Source organism: Cataglyphis hispanica, chromosome 23 (genome assembly GCF_021464435.1).
Source record: "Cataglyphis hispanica isolate Lineage 1 chromosome 23, ULB_Chis1_1.0, whole genome shotgun sequence".
In the NCBI taxonomy this organism is placed as follows: domain Eukaryota; kingdom Metazoa; phylum Arthropoda; class Insecta; order Hymenoptera; family Formicidae; genus Cataglyphis; species Cataglyphis hispanica.
The window spans coordinates 3,426,444-3,451,869 of record NC_065976.1 but is presented as its reverse complement, the minus strand read 5'-3'; the positions used below and the strand labels follow the sequence as shown (position 1 = coordinate 3,451,869).

Below are 25,426 nucleotides of genomic sequence, written 5' to 3'. Positions count from 1 at the left end.
CCCCCTTTGCTGCCGCTTTCCTGCCTCTTCCTGGGCGAACCATCCTCACTCTCTCTCTCTCTCTCTCTCTCTCTCTCCCTCCCATCCCCTTCCCTCTCCCCCCTTCGTCCTTCCGAATCTGGCAGTACACATCTGTCATCAAACGCAGCCAATTACATTCAATTATCCCGGTCAGCACCGCTGTGTTATCGTCCCGCGAGCATGTTATCATACGATGCGCGATGAATGAATTTCCGAGCAATTAAGCAAAATATTGTGTCGTGATAATTGCTAATTAAACGCGTGTCGGTCCAATTACAGGATGCGCGATAGCAAAATAATTTACAAATATATCGACTACGGTTTAATTCGCGAGCGATTTTTTATGTTTCAACACAAGACATATTATTATTATTATTATTATTATTATTATTATTATTATTATTTGCTGTAAATGCGATTGCAATTGAAATTTGTCGCTCAATTAGATATGAAATTGGTGGAATAAACGCACGTTGCTATACGAATAATCCGTAATCCGGGAGTTGCAATGACGTGAGCAGCGATCTTTCCGATCGCTCGTAGGCACAAGAACCCGAAATGCCCTCGTAGGCGACAATGCGATCGCGCGCCATTGTTACGAGAGATTTCAATAGACATTGCGACAATGAGCCGACGACGACGGTGTGGCGCGTTGCGCAAAGGGCGGGCAGCCCCCTCCGGCCAGCATAAGCCTGCTTGACTGTACTTTTCACCGCCCTTTCCACAACGCAAGATTATTATGTCTCCGCGACCCTCCGTAGTGAATAGACATCTGCTTTGGAAAAGGCGTAATGCCCGTGTATATAAAATGAAACGCGATTACAAGGTATATATTTTGCTTTCTCAACGTTAAGTCTCTTCTTGTCACTCTCGAAGATCTTATTAATTGAATGGTCTTTCATGCGTTTATAAATATTAAAAAAAATTGACAAGCTTCGTTATTTAAAATCTTGGCATAGTTTAGCAAAGTGTAGAGTAGAATTTCCGATAAACACTTAATAGATATTTTATATTTAAAAATATAGCTGTATACAAAAACGGTAAAAGTAAAAAAATTTTAAATTATTGAATTAGCGATGTGTTACTATTTCATTTTGTTTAATTAAAATTACAAAAAGATGTCATATAATTTGTAGAAAATTCTCTTGTAGAACATCATGAATGCAACATATATGTGATGGAGTGAATTTGTATAACAGCCTTTATTTTATCGTTATGATACAATTTTAATTAGATATATGTCGCTATGCATCACGGAAATTCGCCTTCCCATTCTGACGGTCTTCGCAGTTGTTATGCATTATTATAATAATCATTATAATAATTATATTATAAAATAAACATTATACAATAATTATTATAATCATTATATTTGTATAATATGTATTAAGATTATTATAATAATTGTTACAAGACTTAACACGCTGCGGCTATAGGTCAAGCGATATGATTCATAATTTGACGTCATTTCATCATTGACACGCGATTCAACCATCTACGTCATTGTGCTTCGCCGTCGCATCGTTTCTTATACAATTTTACAAAGAAAAAAATTAAATCGCATAGAATCGTTAAGTCGAGATCCATCAAATATCCTGCTCGTTGATTTACCGAGACGCAAGCCGCAAAATCGCACCATTAATTTTCCCCATCGCTCTCCTACTATTCGTTAATATCTATAGTAAGATTGACTTTAGCACAAAAATACAATTCCATAATTACAGCTAGACCTTTCTCGTCATAGGATCACGGCATACGCGAGCATACGTGATGCGTTCATCCGATCTTGCCGATTCGAATCAATTCAGTTGGACCATTATGCGATAACAGAAATTCCGAAAGATATGACAAATTGTATGAACTATATAGTAAGTTTTTTTTTTATAAATAATATATTTATCTCGAAAATAGATTTATCTAGTTTATATTAGATCGTGCGCATCTTCTTTCTCTTTCAAGTCGAAATAGCGTTAATTATCTCCTTCGAATTCTTTCAAGATCTTGAGAATCGTCACGATACTCGCTACCGGCCACATCTACGAGTCGACGATTGACAAATTTGTGGAAATACATTATATGATATTCGTAATATATATTTACACACGAAGTAACTTTAATATGCATTTGGAAGACAGAGGTTTATATATATATATATATATATATATATATATATATATATATATATATATTATATGTGTATATATATATATATATTTATGTATATTATGCGAATATCTCGATAACGTTTCTCTTTATATAGATATGTATGTATATGTATATATCTATATAACGTATATGTACACGCGTAGATATGAATATATTCCTAATGTATGCACGCGTGGACGTATACATCTTACACGCTTAGGTACTTCATAACTTTCTCGCTAATAATTATATTATTCATCACGCGCCATCGCCAGCGACTAGCTATTTTCGATATATAAATAACCTTCTATTATATCGCAAAATCGCGTTTTTTTATCTACCATATGTATATCATAACTGACACGCAATCAATAACTTTGCAAATTTACGACACCTTTGAATTCTATATGCTAAAATATAATTCCTAAAACGAGCGCGTATTTTTACCAAAATTTTTAAATGCATCCAAGAAAAATGCAGAATAGAACGTAAGAGAAAGAAACACGAAGAAGCTTTTGAGATTGTAAAGAAAATATGATCATGTCGGGGTTAATTTGAAAAATTTCTGTGTAATCTTGTAATCTAAATGCGCGCATTATGCCTCATGCATAATACATGCGTGATGTAGCTTTATCTCGTTTATGTATTTACATAATATATTACATAGTATACACACACATACGCGCACACACATATATAAAGAATTTATAAGCCGAATGAAAGAATTATCCTATTGTGGCATGCATTTGTCAAAGCCACTCTCGATATGAAGTGTATCACTATTCTGTTAGTCCTTAAATTGACATAGTTATATAAATATTTCGAAGAAGATATTTGAGAAACAGCCTTGCGAGAGATACACACTCTTATACAATTTCTCTTGTACTACGTAATATCGAGCGAGAATAATGTTCGAGATCAAATTACAAACTCTAAAAGTCTGGATCACGATTCACATTCCCATCCAAAACATAAATAATAACGGATATACGTGACAAACTAATTTAACATTATATTTACAGCTAAATATCACTTAGACTTAAATTTCGCAAATCGAGAAACTTACGAGAGGCTGTACATTGCGAAGAGTAAAGCATGGTAAAATTCAGTACAATCGATGTAAAAAATTGGAAATAATCTATCAGTAAATTAGAGACGATTGCTATGTACAAGATAATTTAAGGCGCCACATCGAAATGTATTAATACACTCTCGTTAATTAATCTAAGTACCTATCTAATATTGTTAGCTGCCAAGAAGGACCTCTCAAATCTTTCGAGGTATCGGAGAACCTCGTTTTTGAAATTTTTAATTTCGAATTATAATCAAAGTTGTTATTACACTACATATTTTTATCTGTAATAATGTTCAAATGGATAAAGATATATCGCGAGTTTTTTTATGCCGAAGGAAACAATTTAATATCATCTCAACTGTTTGCACGACGCAAGTATCCCAAGGGAAATTAAAGTAACTGTGTTTTTCTCATGTATTTCTCTAGAAAATTAAGCAAACTCCACAAAGATTTCATAATCAATATAATTCTTGTAACGAGAAAAAATTCGCACAAATGACATTTTTGAATATTCCTCATTAAATGCTGATACAACGACACGTAGACCAAGATCTACAAATTGAAGAGCCTATTAATACAACCATCCGAGTTTGCGAATACGAATGTCATTTTTCCGTTAAATTCCGAACGAACCGATTGACATTCGATGTACGCGACTAACAAATGTCGCGTATACACTAGTAATTCCATCATTGCATCATATTCGTCTCGACACTTTTATATTAGTAGTTACGTCATAAATCGATGATATCTATCTATAGAGTGCATATCTGCATAAGAGTGCATTAAAACGTGATCCAAAACTGCTCTAATTGAAAAAAAAATTGACGATTTTCTATTTTTATAAGCAAATATTTCACATGAAAAAACAAAATAAAAATAATGTTATAATTTAAAGTTTTTTTCAAACCAATGTAAAAATAATTGTAATTTAATTTTTAGAAAATTGAAGCAAATAATGATAAAAACTTTTTCAAGAGATAATTAAATCATAATATTAATCAATAATAATTAATGTTACCTTTATAAGTATTTATATATTTTTTTTTAAACTTTATTTGATTAAAAAACTCGAGTTTATTTACTGATGTACCTGATGGAAATTCCTTTCATATCCATTAACGTGTGTTTACGAAAGTCTCTCGAATTTTTTTTCTTTTTTTGATATTTCGCCCCACAAAACATGGAGCCTGCTTTAATTGAAGTCGCTTTCAATTTGACTGTTCAATCAACACGTTTAATTATATATCTCCGAGGATTTAATTGTGGATCGTTACGTGATAATTACAGATCCGGTCGATACAGATTTGCGTTTAATTGAAAAAAAAAAAAAAAAGAAAAAATGCTCGACGGAAAGCGGAAACAAGCCTTTTTTCCAGAAATGATTAACGTGGGAGGAATAAAAAAAACTACGAGTCATGATTTTGGCGATACGCGCACGCTTTGGCATCGTCATGATAGTGGAGAATTGATTCGTCCCAATTCTCTTTACTCCATCGTGTCATATTTGACCTTCTTCACTTTGAAGTATCGGTAGGCCGCGTAACCGGTGATTGTCAGGAGAACGGCGGCGGCCAGCGTGGAACCGACCGCAACCGGCGCAGTCTCGTCCCTAGCAGCGCGCGCGCTTAGCGAGGTGCACGAAAACTCGGTGGCGAACTCATTGTTCTTGAACTTGAATGGCTGCAGCTTCATATCTCTAAAATTTTTTATTTTTTTTTTTTTTTCGATATCAATCTTCTCACAGATTGCGTCCAGTAGTAAAAATTTCTTCAAGTACGATATATATATCTCTGTGCGTTGAATTTAACTAAAAAATTTAGCTAAAAATGGCTGAGATTTTGAGATTTAATTGTGTAAAAAATTGTTAAAATTAATTAGATTGGTTAAAATCTATACGTGTCAACATTTAACTTTAAATATCGAGGGAAATAATATTTATCTCGATTATAATTCCGGATTATGACTTATTTATCATAGTTTTTTAAGAGACAATTTTTTAGAGTGAAATTGGTTCGATAATATAATAAAATACCTCAGAAGTACACTGGCGTGGTTTTTGCCATCGGTAAGCGGAATTATGGTTTCCTCGGAGCAAGCGTACGATTTTCCAACCGGCGTAGGGAACAGCATGAAACTATGTTTCTGCCCGGTGCTCACTCGAATAGTCTTGTCTGAGATAATAATAAAACAATTGATTTAGTATTAATAATATAACATCAAAATTTTCTTAAAAAATTAAGTACATTTGATAATTTATAATAAACTCAATCAATAGCTTATTAATATTTTCCGTACATTTAGTTAGAAATAAAAAAAAAACATGCAACATTTTAAAACAAAAAATCAATACGTTGAACCAGTTAATTTGTCACTAATTGCACTTACTTGGTTGATCAACGTGCTCAAAGTGTTTGTCGCTGGAGTTGTAGGTCAATTCAATTTTCTCGACATACCAGCGTTCGCCACCAGGTGTCTGGAAAATAAAAATCATGTATCTCGAGAAAATATTAGGGGGTTGATCATGTTTTTACTTTGTGCAAGAATTAGATTATTGGTGGAGGTTAAAAACAGTGTTCTATATTTTTCAGTGCACTTTTGCTGTTGCATGTGTAAGTAATACCATATCATTTGTCGTGTACGAATTTTTTATTCTTAAAATATCATTGAGTTTATTTTCGATAAAGAGAGCTTATTTACCCCGTTTTTATCCCGCAAAACCTATAACTATCGTTCGGGATATTATTACGGAAGCTACGCGCTGATGGCTTCTAGCACGCAATCAGCCAACGATACGAAGGTGAAAATCAAATAAACTATATCTCGGTAAAAGGGTCACGTATCGATTTTCGCAAAAAGCAGCCCCGTGTCTGGCACGGTTCAGATGATTTATCCTTCGTATAATTGCCGTTTGCACAACTCTCCATCGGAAAACTTATCTCTCCAACAAAGTTAAAGATTGGAATAGCGTAGTGTATGCAAAGAAGATTACCTTGGCGAAACTCCAAGATAATACAAAGGCATTCCACTTCAAGGACATTGTCGCCGTATTTTCATTGTCGCAATTTCCGGTCACGGTCGCATCATCAGGTACGTATATATCCACTTCCTAGAAATATAAAAATTCAGTTATAATTAATTTATTCCATTAACTATGCTATTAATATTTGAAAAAAAAAAATTTTTTTTCATCGAAATTTAATTTATATGTGCTTCTTACCTGATCCTCGCCATATTTAGTGCGATATTTGACGGCAATAATCGCATCTACTTGAAGAAGAATACAAGCTTGTCCGTTGCTTCTGTCCAGCCGATACAAGGGTTTATCCATTGAGACCGATCTATGCGTAGAAGTCGTAGAAGTTGAGGGCAGGATCGTGGTTGTTTTAATTTCGGAATTGACTATCGTCTGAAAAAGATGATAACGACATAATTAATAAAAGAATGATATATCAATGATAATTATTTATAGATTAGAATCGTATAATAATACTGACTCGTGAAGAGAGAGAAAAATTTTTTTAAAAATTATTTTTCTTTTGATAAAAATTATTTGACAGCGATAGAACTACGTAAGCAAATTGCTTAATAAAATCTATCTAGTTTATTTTGCTACAAAAGTAACTTCCGTTTATAAACAGATTCTATAGAAGGTCACCTGTTATTGCAACGTAAATGTAACGAGTTTCGTCATAGCAACTTTTTTTCTCGTGTGTATCGAATCGTTAACGTAAAGGCAAGTGATTGTAAACATGTGTGTTACGTTATATATATAAATCCGCAATTACAAAATGTAAAGAAACACGTGGTCAAGTTACCGCGGGTGATAATAGTAAAAGTTTCCACAAGAATGACACACAATCCTTGCACAATGAAGTCACATAAATATCCAACATCGAAATGTCAAGGAGCGCAGTAAAAAAACCAGCTATTAGACGTTGTAAGAATTTAACACTAAAGAAACTCATAAATGTATTATAAATATATCGATCTTAAGGTTAAAAGACGCAACCTTCGAATTAAGTGCAAAATCGAGAAAGCGCGAAATTATGATAGTCGCAAAATTTGCAAAATTTAGGATCTTCAAAAATTAACACAATAATTTGATCGTTTTAATATTAAAAAATGACAACAATTCTTTTTAGATTAATTGATCATTTTTTAAACTAATTGATCATTTAACTCTGATTAAATAAAAAATGACACGTTACTTCATAATTTAATTTTTAATTCGGATATTTACGTTTTAATATTTTGTTAATAATAAATTATAATTTTTGTCATAATTGTGAAAAACAATTTAAGGAGAATGTCTCATAACTTTATATCACAACTTTATGATTTAATGGCTGAAGTAATTCCGGCTTTATAAGCCTTATTAAAAAGACATTAACTAGTCTGAACAAACAAGTTGCTCGACATACTTAACATTTTATCGGCCGTTTAGAACAAGTATATTTATGAGTACATATAAGTTATGTCAGATTTAACAAGCTATTTTTTGCTTATACATTATCCAATCAATCTTGAATCAATCTTTTTTTTCGATAAAAATTTATTGTATTCTCGTTCAACTTTTAACAGTTAATATTCTTAATAACTTTTAACAATTAAATATCTTTTTAATTAATATGGTTCACACAAATAATTTTTTACACTTTAAAAGGGGAGTGTTTCGCTTTTAATCCCGCATGAGTTACCTTGATGATCGCATTGCAAATTATCGCGTCAGTAAAATCTTTGTGCGCTGTCGTAACGTCCAGTGATATTTAACAGCCGGAAATTAATACGATTATCACCACAGCGATGAGGTGTAAATTGGCATGACACGTATTATTTAGCAATACATTTTTGAACAGCAACAGGCTACGAATGCAATAAAGGGGTTAGTATAAGGGATCACGCTATATCGAGCAATTATGAGAAAATGATGTATAAACACTCTCGACTGAAAAGAAATATATTTTTAAACTTCTATTTAAAAAAAAATTGTAATACTAAGAGAATAAGAGTATGTAGATATCATAAAATTATTTATGATAATATTTCAAAAATATAACATTATATATTATAACATGTAAAAAATTAATTTTCTTCCAGAATTACATTCTTGTCATTTTCAACTTTTTATATATGTATAAATGCTTTTTGTATATATAAATTTAGACAATATTTGGGATAAAACATTTAAGACAATCTCTATTAATAATTTTATATGTCATATATATTTTAATATAAGCGTGTATTTCGATACAGATTTTGCATATATATTTTTTATTTCTTCAAACGTTTCTTTTTTCCATATTGCATGACACATAAAATTATAAATAGAGAATACCAAATAATATAAATCTAAAGTAAAGTAAAGTAAAGAGATTTAACATTTCAAACTTTGAAGATCATAATATAAGAAAAGATATATGAAAGACGTAAAGCAAATAAGAGGCCAAGGTTCTAGCCAAGAGCTAAAAGTTTTAATAAAAAAAAAAAAAGAAATATTTATATATATGCAGCACATAATGGCTCCTTTATAAATTTCACGCATTATTATACATTATAATGTTGACATAAAATCATTATTGTTGCGCTGATGGAAGATCAGCCTTGAGAAGAACCTTGCTACGATGAATAAATCTTCAAAGTTTCCTACAAATTGTACACGTTATCGCGTCGTGTCATATAATCATATAATGATGCCTTTCCTTCGTCAGACCATTAATTATCGGATTTGAATTTTAGGGTTAAATAAGCGCTCGTAATGAATGATAATACGATTACGCGCGGATTTACAGTAGAATGTAACTCGTGTTGTTAGGATCGGTCGCCGCCCACTGCTGTTAGAACATTAGCATGTATAGAAGTGTGTACACAGATATACTATACATGTACACAAGATACAACTTCTTGCTTCTATAAATATGTGTATTGGTGCGTTCCAAGAATCCATTTAAATAATTACTGTGTACAGAAATATAAATCGTTGTATTTCTAAAAGAGCGCATATTGATTTCTACTACACATGTTCGTTTGGGCAGCATTGTAGTTACAAAGAAAAGAAAATATTGAAAAAACTTTTAGTCGGTCATTCCGTACACGATAAAACTTTTTTTAAGTTTAATTGCACAAAATAATTAAATAATAAAAGCAAAAAATATAACTGTGAAAAGAACTTATGGAATGTAAAAGATATACATATATTGTGTATATATATATATATATATATATATATATATATATAAAATTAATTAATGAAAAGGCTGAAATGTAACCGGATCAAATGTTCTTACCAAAGGCAATCTCGTTCTTTGAGTAGGCATCTCTACATAGACTTTTAGCGCTCTACGTGTGGTGTAACGTTGCTCGTCCACTTGTCGTGGTATCGGCGAAGGGACGGGGATACTGAATGCTATTCCCGAGACACACCCTGTCAAAAATTATTGCAGTAAAATACGTCGATGTTCCACGTAAATGCTATGATATATATTTTTTGTAATTAATAACGATGAATTAAGAGATGAGAATCAGCCCCTAATTCGACAAAATAAAATGTAGACAAGACGTTCAGAATTTTAATCATGTTTAAAAACAAATCACAAAAAGAGTGATAAAAAATGCGCAATTAAAAGTCTGATTTTGTCTGTTCAATGTCTACATATCACCTCAATTTAATTTCTTACTCGTTTAAACAAGTAAGACAGCGCCACTCACTTGCGCTCTCCACAAATTAGATACGAAAATTAAAGAAAAATAAAGTTGAGCGCGCACAAAGTATTCTGGAAAATATTCCTTGTAGCTTAAAAGAAAATAGTTTTCTATTTAAATTTCTGGTTATAGAAAGCTTTGCGATTACATAATCTATCTAAAGACTTCGCGAAGTCTTTTCTCTAAAAATAGAATTTCTCGTATCAAAGCAATCATTTATCTCTCTTCAACCTTTCAATATATAGTGCTTGTAAAATAACTATAATCTCAATTGTAGGTTTGCCAGAAATATCAAGTAAAGAAGAAAAAATATCCCAAGAAAATGACTATTCAATTACGTACTATTATATATACGAATGTTTCGTTAAAATATCAAATGCATATTAAAAAATATTTCGGGATATAAATATTATATGTTATAAATAATTCTACATATTTTAAAATGCGCTTTAGAATATAGATTTCAGAATATAAATAGTTTTGACGAAATATTTTTGAAATCTAGTTATCGACAAGCTTTAACCCTTTTATGAGGATCATAATAATTCTTCATAAATTTTATATCATATTTTACACATATTTTTACTCTGTTATTAATTTTCTCTATTTATCGGAATACTTTTGAGAGCAACCGCGGAAAGATTCACTTACGTTATGTAAAACTTTCCGTTCGAATGACAACTCTCTAACGCATCTATGGATTAAATGGCGTGACCTGGCAATTACATTCGACGCAATTTTAACGATCGCGAATAGATCACATCTCCTTCGCAAAAATATCAGACACACCTAGTGACTGCCGTTTAGAAACGAGAGATCGCACAAAACTCTCTCGGAAAACTTACAGAGTAGGAAAATCGCCCTGCAGTGTTCGCCTTGTCGTGCCATAACGTTGCCGATGCTTGCTCGTCTTCTCGTCCTCCTGATGACCGTTTGACAGGACGCGATAGAGACGAAAAGAGAGAGAGAGAGAGAGAGAGAGAGGGGACACGGATACTGTTATACACGGGAATAAGAATCGCGCCCGAATTATTATAAGATTGTGCCGGGACGATTGCTCGGTAGCGACGTTCACGAGGCTTGTGAGGAGAAACGAGAGAAAGCTCGGGGGCGCGGATGGATCGATAGCGGGGCGGCTATCAGCATGCGCTACTACGCGCTGCCGTTCTGCACAACGTGGTGGAAGAGACGCGACTCTCTCCAGCAATTTCGCCGCCGATGACGTCGTCCTCGTCATTGCCGTCGTTCTCGATGTTGTCGCCACGTAGACATCAAAACCGCCCCATCGCCAAAGACTGTTCATTCACATTATGCGCGCAACCAAATATATACGACTTTGCCTCCCTCGCGTAGATCCGACGTAGATATACAACATTAACATTAAAAACTTTTTTTTATCAATGTAGAGATAATTTAATTATTTTTTCGATATATATATCGCAGAAAATTATGTAATATATCTAAATTTATTGTATTAACTTTTAACAGTAAAAATTGACATTTATTATAATCTTTTTAGGTTCCGCTATATTTATATTCTAAGAAACTACTTTGCTTAGAAGAAATACATTGAGAATATTTTGCTTTTTAATAAAAAAATTTTCGTACATGAAAAAAGATTAGAATATATTTTATTTTAGAAAAGAATTTTTTTCAAAGGCAGTTTAAGAAATTTGTCAAAAAAAAAAAAAAGTATCTTTTTTTTACTTTAATTTTTTTTATCTATTTATGTAAGCAAATCATTGGAAAGGGAGAAAAGATAAGCAACCTTAAATAAGTTTCATAAATTCACGTTGTATTTTACGATATACTTCAAAAGTTTCCTAATCATGAACATCCGCAGCGTCACATAATAACCCGTGTGCAAGCTCTTACGGAAACTTTCGTTGCTTTTTCATTCCGGCTGCAAACGTGAACGTGATGCAACGAACGCAACGTTGTAATGCAACTGCATCTCAGTCAGCGCGCACGACACACATACGGGATCACGAAGATCGTATTTCGGTGACCCGACCGTGGGCGCCCTCGTTACCTGAAAGTTCATGTGCCGTCTCATCGTGAAAATCTTTCCTTCAATAAAGCCTGCAGTTAAAAGGACAAGAACAAAAAAGAAACAAGAATACTGTCTTGAAACTTTCGCGATTAAGAAAAACTTGTAAAAATTGCACGCGATAATGTAAATCCAGAAAATTATGTTTGTACAGTCTATTCAATTTAAGTCAGTTTAGATATTTAGGGATGTGACTGCGGAAGGCAAACTTTTTTTCTTTTTACTCTCGCGTAGTATTTAATATGTAACTCTACGTTGAAATAGAGAAGCTATAAAAAATTTAAAGCAAAATTTGAATGTAACGTGACACGATAATTTATCAATAAAAAGAATTCTTTTTGAAACATATTAGAAATTAAATGTTTTCAATAATACTTTTATCGATTAAGAATAACGCAACTATATAGACACATTTTTAAATGCAACCCCTATTATCGAATTACAACTCTTGTAAATTCAATTTCACGAAGTAAAGCGAAATTCTTAAAAGAGAGAATTTTTACCTTGCCCGCTTTTCATAAAACATGGGATTTTCTTGAGAGTAGTTCGGTTTGACGTAATATGGAGCGGAAAAATGTGGCATTTACGTGACTGGCAGGAGCACTTTGATAAGCACTTTATGGCAGGTTAACGTCTCGCTGAAGGCGTATTTTCGCATGAACGCCCACGAATTAATACGCCTACGCAAATCTCGATTTACTCAAATTTTATTCATAATCGCATCATCTGCATTGTCCGCTCGTGTCCGAACTGATATTTTATAATTAGATATCGCGTGCTTTTTCACGTCATATGTTAATCTGTCATCTTTTAAATTAGAGTGTTATTAAAATAAATTATAACGACATTTGATTCATTAGAAATGATATTAATCTCTATTATTGCAAATAGATTAATTTTTTTTTTTCGTCATCTCGTGCAACAATCATTTTCCTTTAATGCCTTTTTTTTCCTTTTATTGATCTCTGTAAAATTAATATAAATGTTTATTTGAAAAAAAAAAAAAAATTTTTTTTACATATAATTTATTATTAATAAATTATATATAATTTGTTATTAATTAGATTTGAATTACTATATTTTTTTCTTTTTATTAATATTATATATACTCCTCTCTCTTTCTCTTTGTCGCTCATATACACAAGTTCATATACACAAGTTCATATACTATTTAATAATTAATTCCATTTCTCTGCGCATATATGTGTTACTTACCTAAAAAATCTTTGGAAAATATCACTCCATTATTATCTTTTTTATGGATTCCTCTCCTATAATTATGAAAAATATATTACTATCTGCAATTTTTCGCACAAAATTCTTGGAAATATATATCTCAATGCTGCTGCCATCTCTCATGTAGAAAATGCACGTGTATCGAACGCAAGTGCATCGACGCCGCGAGATGACGACGGCTGTCTTATCATTGGCGAATTACTCTCACATCATTGACGTTTTGTCCAAGAGGGTTAAATATTCGTTATCGAAGAACGCGAGCAACAGACATAGACGAGACAACAACACTTTTGCGGTGAATCGCGCGACCTTATCAACATTCGCGGTCGTGTGGGGATAGCGAAATCCGCAACGACATATTGTACTAAGCCACAAGAACGTGTCATTGATGACTGACAGGACTCTTCACAGTGATCTTCGACGCCGCGGAATATGCTGGCTCTGAATGTAAGGGACAAGAGCGTGCCTACTTTCTCGTGAGTTCTGCTGCGAAAACTGCTTTTGGTTTCTAGGCGACCGTCGTTAATTGCTCCTTTAGGCGAGCTCGTGTTCTTCAGAGTTTCATATCGAGACGCAATTCAGCAGCGGCTTCGATCAAACCTGAAGGAAAAATGTCGTTTGAAGTTGAGAAACGTAAGAAATCGAAGTTCAATCTAATGTCATTGATTGATATAGTAATTGAATGAGAAACAATGAATAGACTGTGATATTTCTATAAATATTCTATAAACATATATCATCTCCTTTCTCTTATTTCTGTATTTAGAGAAATTTTTAAACATGCCACTGGCGGAGAAAAGAAGCTTCTATAAATCAGAAGCTATAACTGTGAATGAAATCCCTACGTGGCCAGAATATTGGGAGAAGAACAAGTCCAACATCGCCAAGACGCTTGAAAAGACTGAAAAAGTTGATGAAGTCATAGCTAAGAAAGTATCAATATGGCAAGGAGATATAACATCACTTGAAATAGATGCAATTGTCAATGCTGCAAACTCAAGTCTTTTGGGAGGAGGTGGAGGTATAAATAATGTTATTATATATTAGAAAATTTAATACATAATATCTATATATATATTGGAAAAAAAAAAATTTATATTTTTTAGTCGACGGAGCTATCCATAGAGCGGCAGGACCAAATTTAAAAAAAGAATGTGCAACATTAGGTGGATGTAGGGTTGGCGAAGCTAAAATTACAGGAGGTTACATGTTACCGGCTAAATGTTAGTAATTTATTTTTTGCAAGAGCTTAATATAAAATATAATACTTTGTATTAACGAAAATAAATATTTGAATAATTGAAATTTTTCAGATATTATTCATACAGTTGGACCACAAGGTGAAAAGCCAGAAAAATTACGAGAATGTTATGAAAATAGTCTAACTCTGGCGAAAGAGAATAATTTGCGTACTATCGCATTTCCATGCATATCAACTGGAATTTATGGATACCCACAAAGACCAGCAGCCAAAGTAGCTTTATCGACAGTTAAGAAATTCCTCCATGAAAATAAAAATGTAAGATTACACATATTTATTTATCGAGAACTACATTCTTCTAATATTGATGCTCGTTTGTAATATTTATAAAATTTTTGTGATTTTCAGGTGGATAGAATTATCTTCTGCTTATTTTTAAAAACTGATAAGGACATATATGAAGAACTATTGCAGAAATACTTTGCTCTCGATTGAATATCTATTGGCAGATTTTAATTTTGCAAAGTCATATTATTTGTATTTCATAAAATTGTACTCTGAAGCTAAATTAATATAGAATATAACATTAATATAACATTGAGTATTTTATACTAGATAATCTTATCATTACCTAATTTTTAAAATCTAACTAATAATTTAGATGTAGAACTTGGAAAGTTTCACAAGGAATAAATTTAGATCATTTTATTGAAACTTCAAATTTAAATGACAGATTATACAACATCTATTGACACCTTATTCGAAAGTCGATTTTTAAAATAGGGATTATACAATAACTATATATCGCGATAAGTTACAAATTTGTAGTATTGCACGATTTTTCAAAATTAACATACCAAAAATTGATAACGTCAAAGTGAAAAAAAAAGTGCACGAACATCTAGATGAATGAACGATGCTGTTGCATGACAACGACACATAATCGATTATTTTTAAATAAACAGATAGTGATCAATTCAACTTAAATATAAACGCCAAATCTGTATGTAATTTTATATTTTGACTTTTAACTGTTTTCGCTTTACCCTGCGACAGCAATGCATAGGTTACGTTCGTAAATCACTTCGCCGGAGTAAAGTAGCATTTGATTCACTAATCAGGACAAAGACATCCTTCTGGTTCGTATTCTCATTGTTCTTTTACCGCCCGTAAAAGAGCAAATAAATATATAATAATTGGACTAGGGCCAATTTCACCACCTTCGGTTAAATTAATCGACGGTTAAAATCAGCAGGGTGGCAACAGAAAATAGAGGTGAATGAAAACCAAGCATTCTTATCATTTCAGTTGCCACCCTGCCGTCGGTTAATCTAACCGAAGGTGATGAAATTGGCCCTAACACAGATTAAAAGCCAAAGGCCTGCATGAAGGCGCGACCGGCATTTCCGTGCAACACACTTTGTCCCTTATCGACTCACTTTGCCCTTGGTTTAAGTCTGGGCTAAATTCTGTTGATTTTATCAAAAGACTTTTGTCCTCATTAATCTGGAAAACCCTGTATATATATATATATATATATATATATATATATATATATATATATATATAATTGATATTAATTTTTACTTTTTGTGTAAAATAAACTTCAAAAAATATATAATATATTTGATTATGGAATAGATTTTGTACGATAAATAATTCAAATCATGTTTTTTTCTGCCTAATTATATTGCATAATTATATTATTTGTTTATTATGAAATTATGAATAAAATAATTAATTATTAAAAAAGCAGTTTTCCAAACTTTTCTAAAACAAAACTCATATTCCTTGTTGCTTTCCATTTACACGTGGATATTGAAGAAAGACAGAAATTTTAATGTAAATATTTTTTAATGTTTTTGATTAAATGGAAAGCATTACTATCGTGTTAACGACGCGACTTTACTTTGGGAAAATAATTACTGCTTTGGCCACTACTACGGTATGGCGCTGAAACCAATGAAAATACTGGTCTCGCCTTCATCCGGACCATTGACTATCTGTCTACTAATCTGTGGTATTAACACTTAAATAGTAATTAGAACCATCGAAAAACGTGCCAATTTTACTGTACTTCTCACATTCGGTTGCATTCCGTTTGACGCTATTTTCGCTTCGTGGGGTTTAATGAACCAATCGGGACGCGTAATCTTGCGTTTACGAAGCGAAAATAACGCCGAGCGTAGCGTACCTTTTATCACAATTTGTACTTTCTGCGCTCTATTTACACCTCTGACGCGAGATACCGAGAGCGGCGCATGCGCATCCATCGGCTCTATGGCGGCGCGTCGCCATCTTGAAAAATCGAAGTTGCCGTGATGTCTGTATGTGGCGGCGGTAGGTGGGGGACGGTCGGTCGGTCGTTAACGCGGTGTATCTCGGACGAGAAATCTGTCACAAATGGGCGAATATCTCTGAGTGCATACTGAGACTCGGCACGAACGCGCCGTTTGTAGAATATCTTCCACGTCCGTGACACGGCACGCAGTGTTTGCAACGACCACGGTCGTTATCGTCGTCGTCGCTGCCGTCGCCACAGCCGTCTCGTCGACGCCTCGAGCACACCCAAGGCGCCCCGTACAGTCGCTCGAGCTTCTCGGCATCCGCCGTGGCGAGGGTGCGCGTTGTACTCGCCGAGTAGAGTAGAATAGAGTGAAATAAAGTGTGCGCGTCGTGAAAGAGAGAGAGAGAGAGAGAGAGAGACAGATAGACAGACAGAGGGAGAAGGAAGAGCACAGTGTCGATAGTAGAGCCGTGCGGCGGTCGCGATCGTGCGCCGGTCGGTATTGTTCACAGCTCGAGACTCGAGCGGACGCAAGGCCAAGTGTGTTCGAGCATCGCGAGCGTGTTCGTCGTCCGTCGAAGAGGGATAGTCGCGCTATCGTCCTCGTCGTCGTGCCAAGAAAGTTGAAGCGAACCGTAATGGGCGAACGGAACGTGCGTGCGCTCGCGGCGTGAGCCCAGAGCATCGGTCTCTCCGCGTCCGATCTCGGACGCGCGAAACGCGAGAGGGACGTGAAAAAAACGTGCGCGGGGAGCTCTCATCGGGTGAACGTGAGTGAAGGATTGGGTCGGATAATCGTCGCTTGATCTTGACGAGAAGCAAGACGAAGCGGACGTATCGGAGGTCCCGTAATCTTGAATGGCCGCCACCGCCGCCGCTTTCTAGGTTACTGGCCAGGACAGGCCAGGAGAGCGTGAGAGAAAGAGAGACAGAGAGAGAGAACACGATACACGGACATAAGTGAAAGAAACGGAAGAAATAAGATCGCGAACGGGGTAAAGAAAGGGAATAGGAAACGAATCTGTGGTCGCGTGAGTGAGAGCTAAAAAGACAGTTTGGGCGAACGAGGTGAGAAAGAGAGAGAGAGAGAGAGAGAGAAAGAGAAAAGGACATCGAACGACTGCGAGCGCTCTCGCGCGGGCGCGCGCGCGCACCCGCGACTCCGACACGACTCCACGACGTCTAGATCGTCTTCGCCGCCGATGTGCGGCCGAGGAAGCAGCACGCCGCCAACAACGTGTCCCGGACGTATCTCCCGTGCTCGCCGGCGTGGTCCCATCGTCGTCGTCGTCGCCCGCGACTCGTCACACGCGCCGACAGAAATCTGAGCCGTCGGCGCCGCGCTACCTAGTGCTCCGATCCTTCTCGCAACGATCAGTGTATCCGTTGATATCGCCGCGCATCGTTTATCACCGTCGTCGCTACTATTACCGCCCCCGACGCCTGCACCGCCGTCGCCTTCGTTCTCGTACGTCCTCGTAGCCGCCGACGTCGTCGCCGAGGCTCAACTCGCATGTATGCATCTCGACGCGTAAGTATTTATTAAAATATAATAAATTTTATATATATATATATATATTCTTTTATATTCTTTATATATATATATATATATATATATATATAGAGAGAGAGAGAGAGAGAGAGGGGGGAGTAGAGTCGTACGAACGAGAGAGAAAGAGAGAAGGGCACATATACTGACGTAGGTTACATACAAGAGAGTTGCGTGTGCGTAGGTGAGTGCACGGTGTGGTCCAAGTGTCGAAAAAAATTGGGTGGGGAGAACGGTTAGCCAGCCGGAGGAGTCACTCCGCTTTTCTTGCTGGTCCCTTTCTCTCTCTCTCTTTCTCGATTTGGCTCCGTAGAGTTGTTTCCTGCCCCCGCTCTCTATTTCTGTCCTCTTCTGTCTCTCGGTGCGCGCAACTCGTCCCCACGTATTTCAGCCGGTACTCTTACGGCTTTCTTAACCCTACATTTTCGTCTGTCACCAATTCAGTTAACGGGAGGAAGGAAGATCCTTCTTCTCTATCTCGCGAGCGGCGATTTTGAAGCTCGTTGTAATATATGTATATATGTCGAGAGATCCTTCATGATTTTGTTAATTTATTTTTTATTAAGTAATAATCGATTTTTGAACCGCAAATCTTTTTTCTTTTTTTTTAACTCCGATTAGAAGGGGAGTTATTTAATAATTACCGCAAATTTTCTTTCATGTTGAGGTAGCGCACGTGAGGATTTTATTGTCAGAAATCACGGCGACGGATAATAAAGCATTAAAATAGCTGATTTTGTAATAACATAATTTTATGTCATCGGATATTCACAATATATATTTTAGCTTTAAAACGTAGTTGCTCTATTATACGAATGTTGACATAAAATTCACGTGCATTTTTTATCGTCTAAAATATGAAAGGTTCTCAAAGCCTTCGCTCGTTCGAATAAAATTGTCGTTTACATCGCGTTGATTCATTCGATCTCTGGAATTATCGAACGTTTCATATCTCGATTATCGCGGTTACGCGTTGCCATATCATTCCGGCGTTTGATTCCGAGGTATTTGCGTTAAAAGTACTTGTCAAATGTTATCAAGAATTCAATACGTGACAATTGGTGCATCTTAAAAAAGATAAAAAAATCGGATTGTATTTTATAAAAAAGAGAAGCAGCATTTTTGCGGTTGACTTGTTAATGTGACAAATTTTCTAACTTAAATTAATTTTTTAAATGCAACTAAATTTTTTAAATAAGATGCTTCTTTGACACATTCCATCTGGGTCACACTATTTTTATAATAACTGAGATAGTAAGTAAAAAAAAATTTGCCATAAAAATTATTGAATGTTTTGAAATATTTTATAGATATACTTTTATTTTTATTTATTTATTTATTTTTTTAATATGTATTTTAATCTATTTTCTTACTCAACATTCTTATTTATTAATATTCGTAATTCTAATATATTAATATGTATCGTAATATTAAATATGTGTATGTGTATATGTGTGTAGTTATGTTATGTAGTGTATTATAATTAAAATTTTATATAATTATTACGCCACTTTTTTTTATATAGAACTTATCAATGAGAATACGAGAAATGCAGGTTTATAAATTTTGATATCATTATCTTTCTTTGTAGAGAATGAAAACTTTGTTTCGATTTTCAATTCTTAATTGCGAGAGAAAAATAATGATATTAAAACGCTTTTTACTGCAATTTACGTGTGTTCTGCAATTAATATAATAATGTAATATTAAAATTAAAAATTAAATTAGAGAAAACTTTATGAGTGCATTGAACGATCACACGTTTTGAAATGTAACTAATAATATGTTATAAAACAGATCTTTTTGCTACATACCGGAGGTAACGAAGCGTCACGTGTGCATGGAAATGTGTCAACGATAAAGAATAAATTGCAGTCATCTCTCTCTGTCTCTCTTGTTAGCCGTAATTATGTAGAAAGTAGTAGTTTAGACCGTTCGCTCATGTGCTATTGTTTACGCATTGATGCTCAATAATGATTATCGTATAATCGATGCGTAGTGACGTAGTTTCGCAGAGTTGTGTTAGAAAATAAAACACTTTACACTTCTAAAATAACTGAAGGTTAATCAAATCTATAAAATCGCAATTATATAATAGACAAAATTGTATTCTACAGTATCTCCTAATATGAATTTTGTTCCCCGAAACAAATAGAAATTTATAATTTTAATTTATTTGATTTTAATTTTAATCATAATTTTAGTTTTTGAAAGAGAGAGAGAGAGAGAGAGAGAGAGAGAAAACAAGAATTTTTTTATAAAAAAGTTTTTCTCCTCCTAAGTCGTACGATATTTTTATCTAACAATAAGTCCGTTTTACCAAACTTTATGCCTCCTATTGTCATTCATAATATACGCGACTTTGCGGTGCTTATTCTATCAGAAACACGTTATTGCAAAAAGTTTTTATTATGGCAACACGTCGTCCCATTGAGTGAGTCACGGAAACATTTTCATGACCGCCCATTTCTTCGTAATCGACGCGTAACAACATCGGCCATCGAAACGGTTTTTTTTTTTATCATTTGTCTTTCTCTGTCTATTCTTTTCTCTTCTCTCGAAAGGGTAAACATTACTGACTTCCTTCAAATCGGTTGATCGTGAAAAAAAATTTACCTTCTAGTAACTATGTCTTATTGAATATCTGTTGATCATAAAAGAATTCTACGATGATCTATATTTATTATCCAAGTATCGACGATATTTAATTTTATAGCGTGTTAACGTATCTATGTTACCTTCAATATTGTAGACTCACTGATGTGTGTGTTGATGAAAAAAACTTGTTTACCCTCGCGGTTGTATTATTGATCAATTAAACATCAATTAAAAACTCAATTTATATATAAATTGCAATTGAATATAGAATATTTTTTTATCATAATTTTAGGAGAAAGAGGGAAAAATGACGAGACAAAATTTCATTAGAAAAAAAAGGTAACAATTTTCTGTGATACATAAATCTGCGTCTCTCGTATTCTCGTGTTAAAAGCTTCGTGCATAAAAGCGGCAAAGTAATTGCACAAAGATTTGCAGTATGTATATATGTATATACGCGACGAGAATTTGTATTATTAAGAAAAATGTATTCTTTGCTTCAGTGCGCTCCGCGCACTTTACGTTCTACTTTAATTGCCTTTTATACTTTCACGAGCACACGCGAACACCGCGTGTGATACGCGACACCGCTCGCGTTACGTCGTCATTGTTCTTCTAATGATACAACCTAATGACAAACCGACTCGCCGGAAGAACTCTTTAAAGCTTCGTCCCCCGCAGGTATCGCATCGCGCGCGATACAAAGCAATCGCGATGATTACATCACTACGATTGCTTCGTATCGACGTAAGGGGTTTGAACAGCACCCGCAACTTAAGTCATCTAACTTCGATTAAACAATACCGCGGCCTTGCTTCGCTCATAACTGCATTTAATAAGGAAGTAGAATTCAATCAATTATAATAATCACAAACTCTTACGTGCATATTATATAGCTAAATATTAAATTTCTTATCATGAACAATGGATTTTTTATTCTTGAATATTTTATTAAATAAAATAGTATATTTTTATTAAATAAAATAGTATATTTTCCAAAATAATTACGTAATATTAAAAAAATATGCATCAGATATAAAATATAAATTTAGGTACTAATTTTAACTCAATATTTTATTATAAATTGTTAATATACTATTGTATATTAACGATAGTGTTGTGAATTTAATTACATAGAAAATGTTTTTTGCATTAAATCACATTTATATCTCGCGTAGTTTTACTATAGATACAATATTACAATTTTTTAAATTTATTTGTAGAAATCTTTATGTAAAATTTATTCTAATAAAAAAAAAATATATATATATATAATGTGACTTTTCAAATGTTTAATTAAATACATTTTAATATATTGATATGTCTCTTCTCGATGTTTGAATGTTTAGTATTACTTCACACTTAGTAGACTTATTCTATACATAAAATGTCAATTGATTTATCATCGTGTACTTAACATCGTGACTAAATGTAGAAAGCTCGCTTTTTCGGTCCGACGACATCATAGAGACGCGGATAGAGAATAATCTTCTTAGTGCGTGATGATTCGTCGTCCGGTGACGATTTATTCTTGGATTACGCTGTGGGAACCGGGCTTCTAGCTTTATGTAATACCTTTCCTCGTTGTGTGCTATCGCTTTGTTCTGTCCATCGACAGAAAGCCGGCAATTGCTCGAGAAATGCACACGTCGTTGGCACAGCGGAACCGGCAACGTGTAGCCCGATAACGGCGCTTGTTGACGGCGTTTTGACACGTAAATCGTCGCGGACGCATTTAACAGCCGGCGTGATAAAATAACAACTATAGTATATCTATACTTGATACGATGTCGATAATACTAGTCATAGCTTGTACGAAAATATAAATGTTTGATAATGTAAATATTTTTTTCGGATAATAATGAAAAAAAAAATAAAAGTCTAACATATTGGAAAAATTAAAATAATTAATGGACATTTATTAGAAAAGGATAGATCAGACATTTATTAGAAAAATATATATCAGAACTATTATCAGAATTTAATAAAATAAGGAAAATTTTGTATGGAAGAAATATTGTATTAAATCTTATACGAGATACTTGGATAGGAAAAATGGCAAGACATTTCACATTTTCGAATCTTGCGCCAGTTTCTATGAGACTTGTGGCCGCTCCTGGCCGCATGCCCTAACTGCGCGTGTACCGATGACCTAGATCGTAGGGATGGCAGTCTAGGACCTAATTTCGCGTGACTTGAATATCCTAGATTTCTGCTCGCACCTGTGAGCGCTGTTATCGCGGGCATTTTATATTCTGATTTTTGTTCTACAGGTGGCTCTGATCCATCGTATTTTTGTATTTTAAATGATTCAAGACGGTACTTATATTGATCTGTGAGAACGCTTACGTATAAAATTATATCAAAAACTTAAAATAACTCTTTCCCTCTTTTTGATAATGAATATATTTTAATACTTTTGAGCAACCGATCGGTCTGTGAATTACAAATTTTTACCATTTTCAATTTTACTTAGTTACTTAGTTATTCAAGTCTCCCAGACAATGAAAAGAAGATTTTAACGAAGTTGATATTATGACATTTGGCTTAGTCATAACACGCGTGCACGATTACACATCCTATCATTAACTGATTGCAATTTTTTTCATTTTTCATCACACATAATAATACGTAATTACAATATACGTAATTTTACAATATTTTAAAATTATTGAATTTGCCAAAGGTACGAGCTATAAATTTTGTGCACAATAATTACAAAATAACAAGTTGCCTCTGTCCGCGCAAATATTTCTGTCTTATTATTTTTTCGAAGTTTACGATATCGCGAGTCCACTTTATAATTAGCGATTAATGTCTCGCAGCTGGCTGCGGGAAACGAAATTATATTCGAAACACCTGTTCGCACACACAACGAAGCAAACCGTCACCGCGAACATTTCCTTAACGCTGCGACAATTCGTCCCGCGATGTCCTGCAGCTGTTATCACCGACGTTGCCGACGGTCATCTATCAAATGGCCGTTTACGTCATCGTCGTACACTGCACGAACGTTAGCCTCCGCGTGAGCACGCATTTCCGTGATTCTCGCCGCGTAATCCTTCCCTCCGGTCGAGATTTCGTTACGCTTAATCTTGAAGATACGTTAACATAACATGGCGTCTTCTTAATTAAGCGCGAATTCGCATTCACAAACATTCCTTAATGCAATTATTTTTAATAGAAGAAGGAATATTAGGAGAAATGCTCTATCAAAAGGAGAATAGTAAAATTAAATCATTCTTTCTTAAAAAAATAAAACTTTGAATTTGTCAAAAATTCCGTGCTACTCATTACATATAAAATCGGTTAGAAAAATAAACCGAAGTATATTCCATTTTATGCATTTTATATTGCACATTAAATCATTCGTCATGTGTATTATGATGCGAATTAGCTACATAAAGTAATGAGGCAATGAAATTATACATTTTTTTTTAATTGACGAGAATAACGAACCGAACCGACTCCGTATTTCTACAATCAAATTTCTAGCCTTATCCATTAGTTGTTCGTGTTGCACACCTATAAAGTAGCACTACCGTTTAAATCGGCGATAATTTGAATCTAGTCGGAGAGATAATCTCGCACGAAAGAGGCAAGACCCGGAATAATTAGCGTCAAATATAAATTACACGAGTATAAAACACGTGTCTTTAAAATATTTTCTATCTTCACGCTCGTGTTCAACTGTGTGTTGTCCGCCGGTGAGCAGCCTTTCCGCCGGTTGAGCGGTCGATGGTCAAAGGCGGAAGTGTGTCGGTCCTCTCACTTTATGGCCGATGCTACGGTGCTTCACAAAAGGGTGTAGGTATATACGATCGTGTGCTGATCGTCGTGATTGCATCAAACGCGGTCGATTGTATATTTGCCCGACGTGAAATTTGAGATCCGAATGTTGCGTTAACGATTCTCGGAAGCGACGATATGTATTCTGCGCTTTTACGTAATGTGTCAAGTTGCTGTATTTAATTACGTTTAATTGCGAAGCAACGCTCGCGTCCGCTTGCAAAGAGATGCTTACTCCGTTCTCGCAAACTTTACAGAGTCGGAGGAAGGAGAGGGGACGGAGGGGGTTATTTCGCTTACATTTCCGCACTTACATTCGCGATTCGTCGTTATTTTCGCCATTTCTCGCTGTTTACATGCATTTGATAGAAACAGCATCGCGCTTCTCATAAATATATATATATATATATATTAATTCTTCTTTAAGCTCGCTCTAAATCAGACCTGTTTACGACTTGACGAAATTTCTCTTATCTCTGACAATTTAATATTTTTTAATGATGATTATTTTTTTACATCATACAATTTAAATTATTATTTTTTGTTAATATATAATTGGGATAATTATTTCTTGGTAAAACATGGATTCTCTTAACTTAGGAAAGTAAATACTGTTTTTTCGTACTTTCTTTTCCAATTTCTTGTTCCCGGTCACGTGCCGCTGCACAAGATGTGCATGAAATATACCACGGAGAGACCATCTCACTTTCTCAAACAACCCCTTCCCTCTCTTCCCGCCCCCGCATTAGTTTATTCGTCAGTTTCTACAAGCG

At 34.5% G+C, this 25,426-nt stretch overlaps 2 protein-coding genes across 2 annotated transcripts; one reads left to right on the top strand and one right to left on the bottom strand.

The window, feature by feature from the left end:
* Window positions 1-1,194: 1,194 nt before the first annotated feature.
* On the bottom strand, window positions 1,195-11,115 carry LOC126857860 (uncharacterized). Its single transcript, XM_050607701.1, has 7 exons — window positions 10,789-11,115; window positions 9,529-9,665; window positions 6,462-6,650; window positions 6,234-6,350; window positions 5,630-5,717; window positions 5,277-5,415; window positions 1,195-4,940 (listed from the first exon to the last, which is right to left on the bottom strand). The coding sequence occupies exons 1-7, from the start codon at window positions 10,829-10,831 to the stop codon at window positions 4,730-4,732; spliced, it is 924 nt and encodes a 307-aa protein (XP_050463658.1). The 5' UTR covers window positions 10,832-11,115; the 3' UTR covers window positions 1,195-4,729.
* A 2,292-nt stretch (window positions 11,116-13,407) lies between these two features.
* LOC126857867 (macro domain-containing protein CT2219-like) lies at window positions 13,408-15,029 on the top strand. Its single transcript, XM_050607714.1, has 6 exons — window positions 13,408-13,676; window positions 13,742-13,862; window positions 13,996-14,250; window positions 14,336-14,452; window positions 14,543-14,748; window positions 14,839-15,029. The coding sequence occupies exons 1-6, from the start codon at window positions 13,662-13,664 to the stop codon at window positions 14,923-14,925; spliced, it is 801 nt and encodes a 266-aa protein (XP_050463671.1). The 5' UTR covers window positions 13,408-13,661; the 3' UTR covers window positions 14,926-15,029.
* The last annotated feature ends 10,397 nt before the right edge of the window (window positions 15,030-25,426 follow it).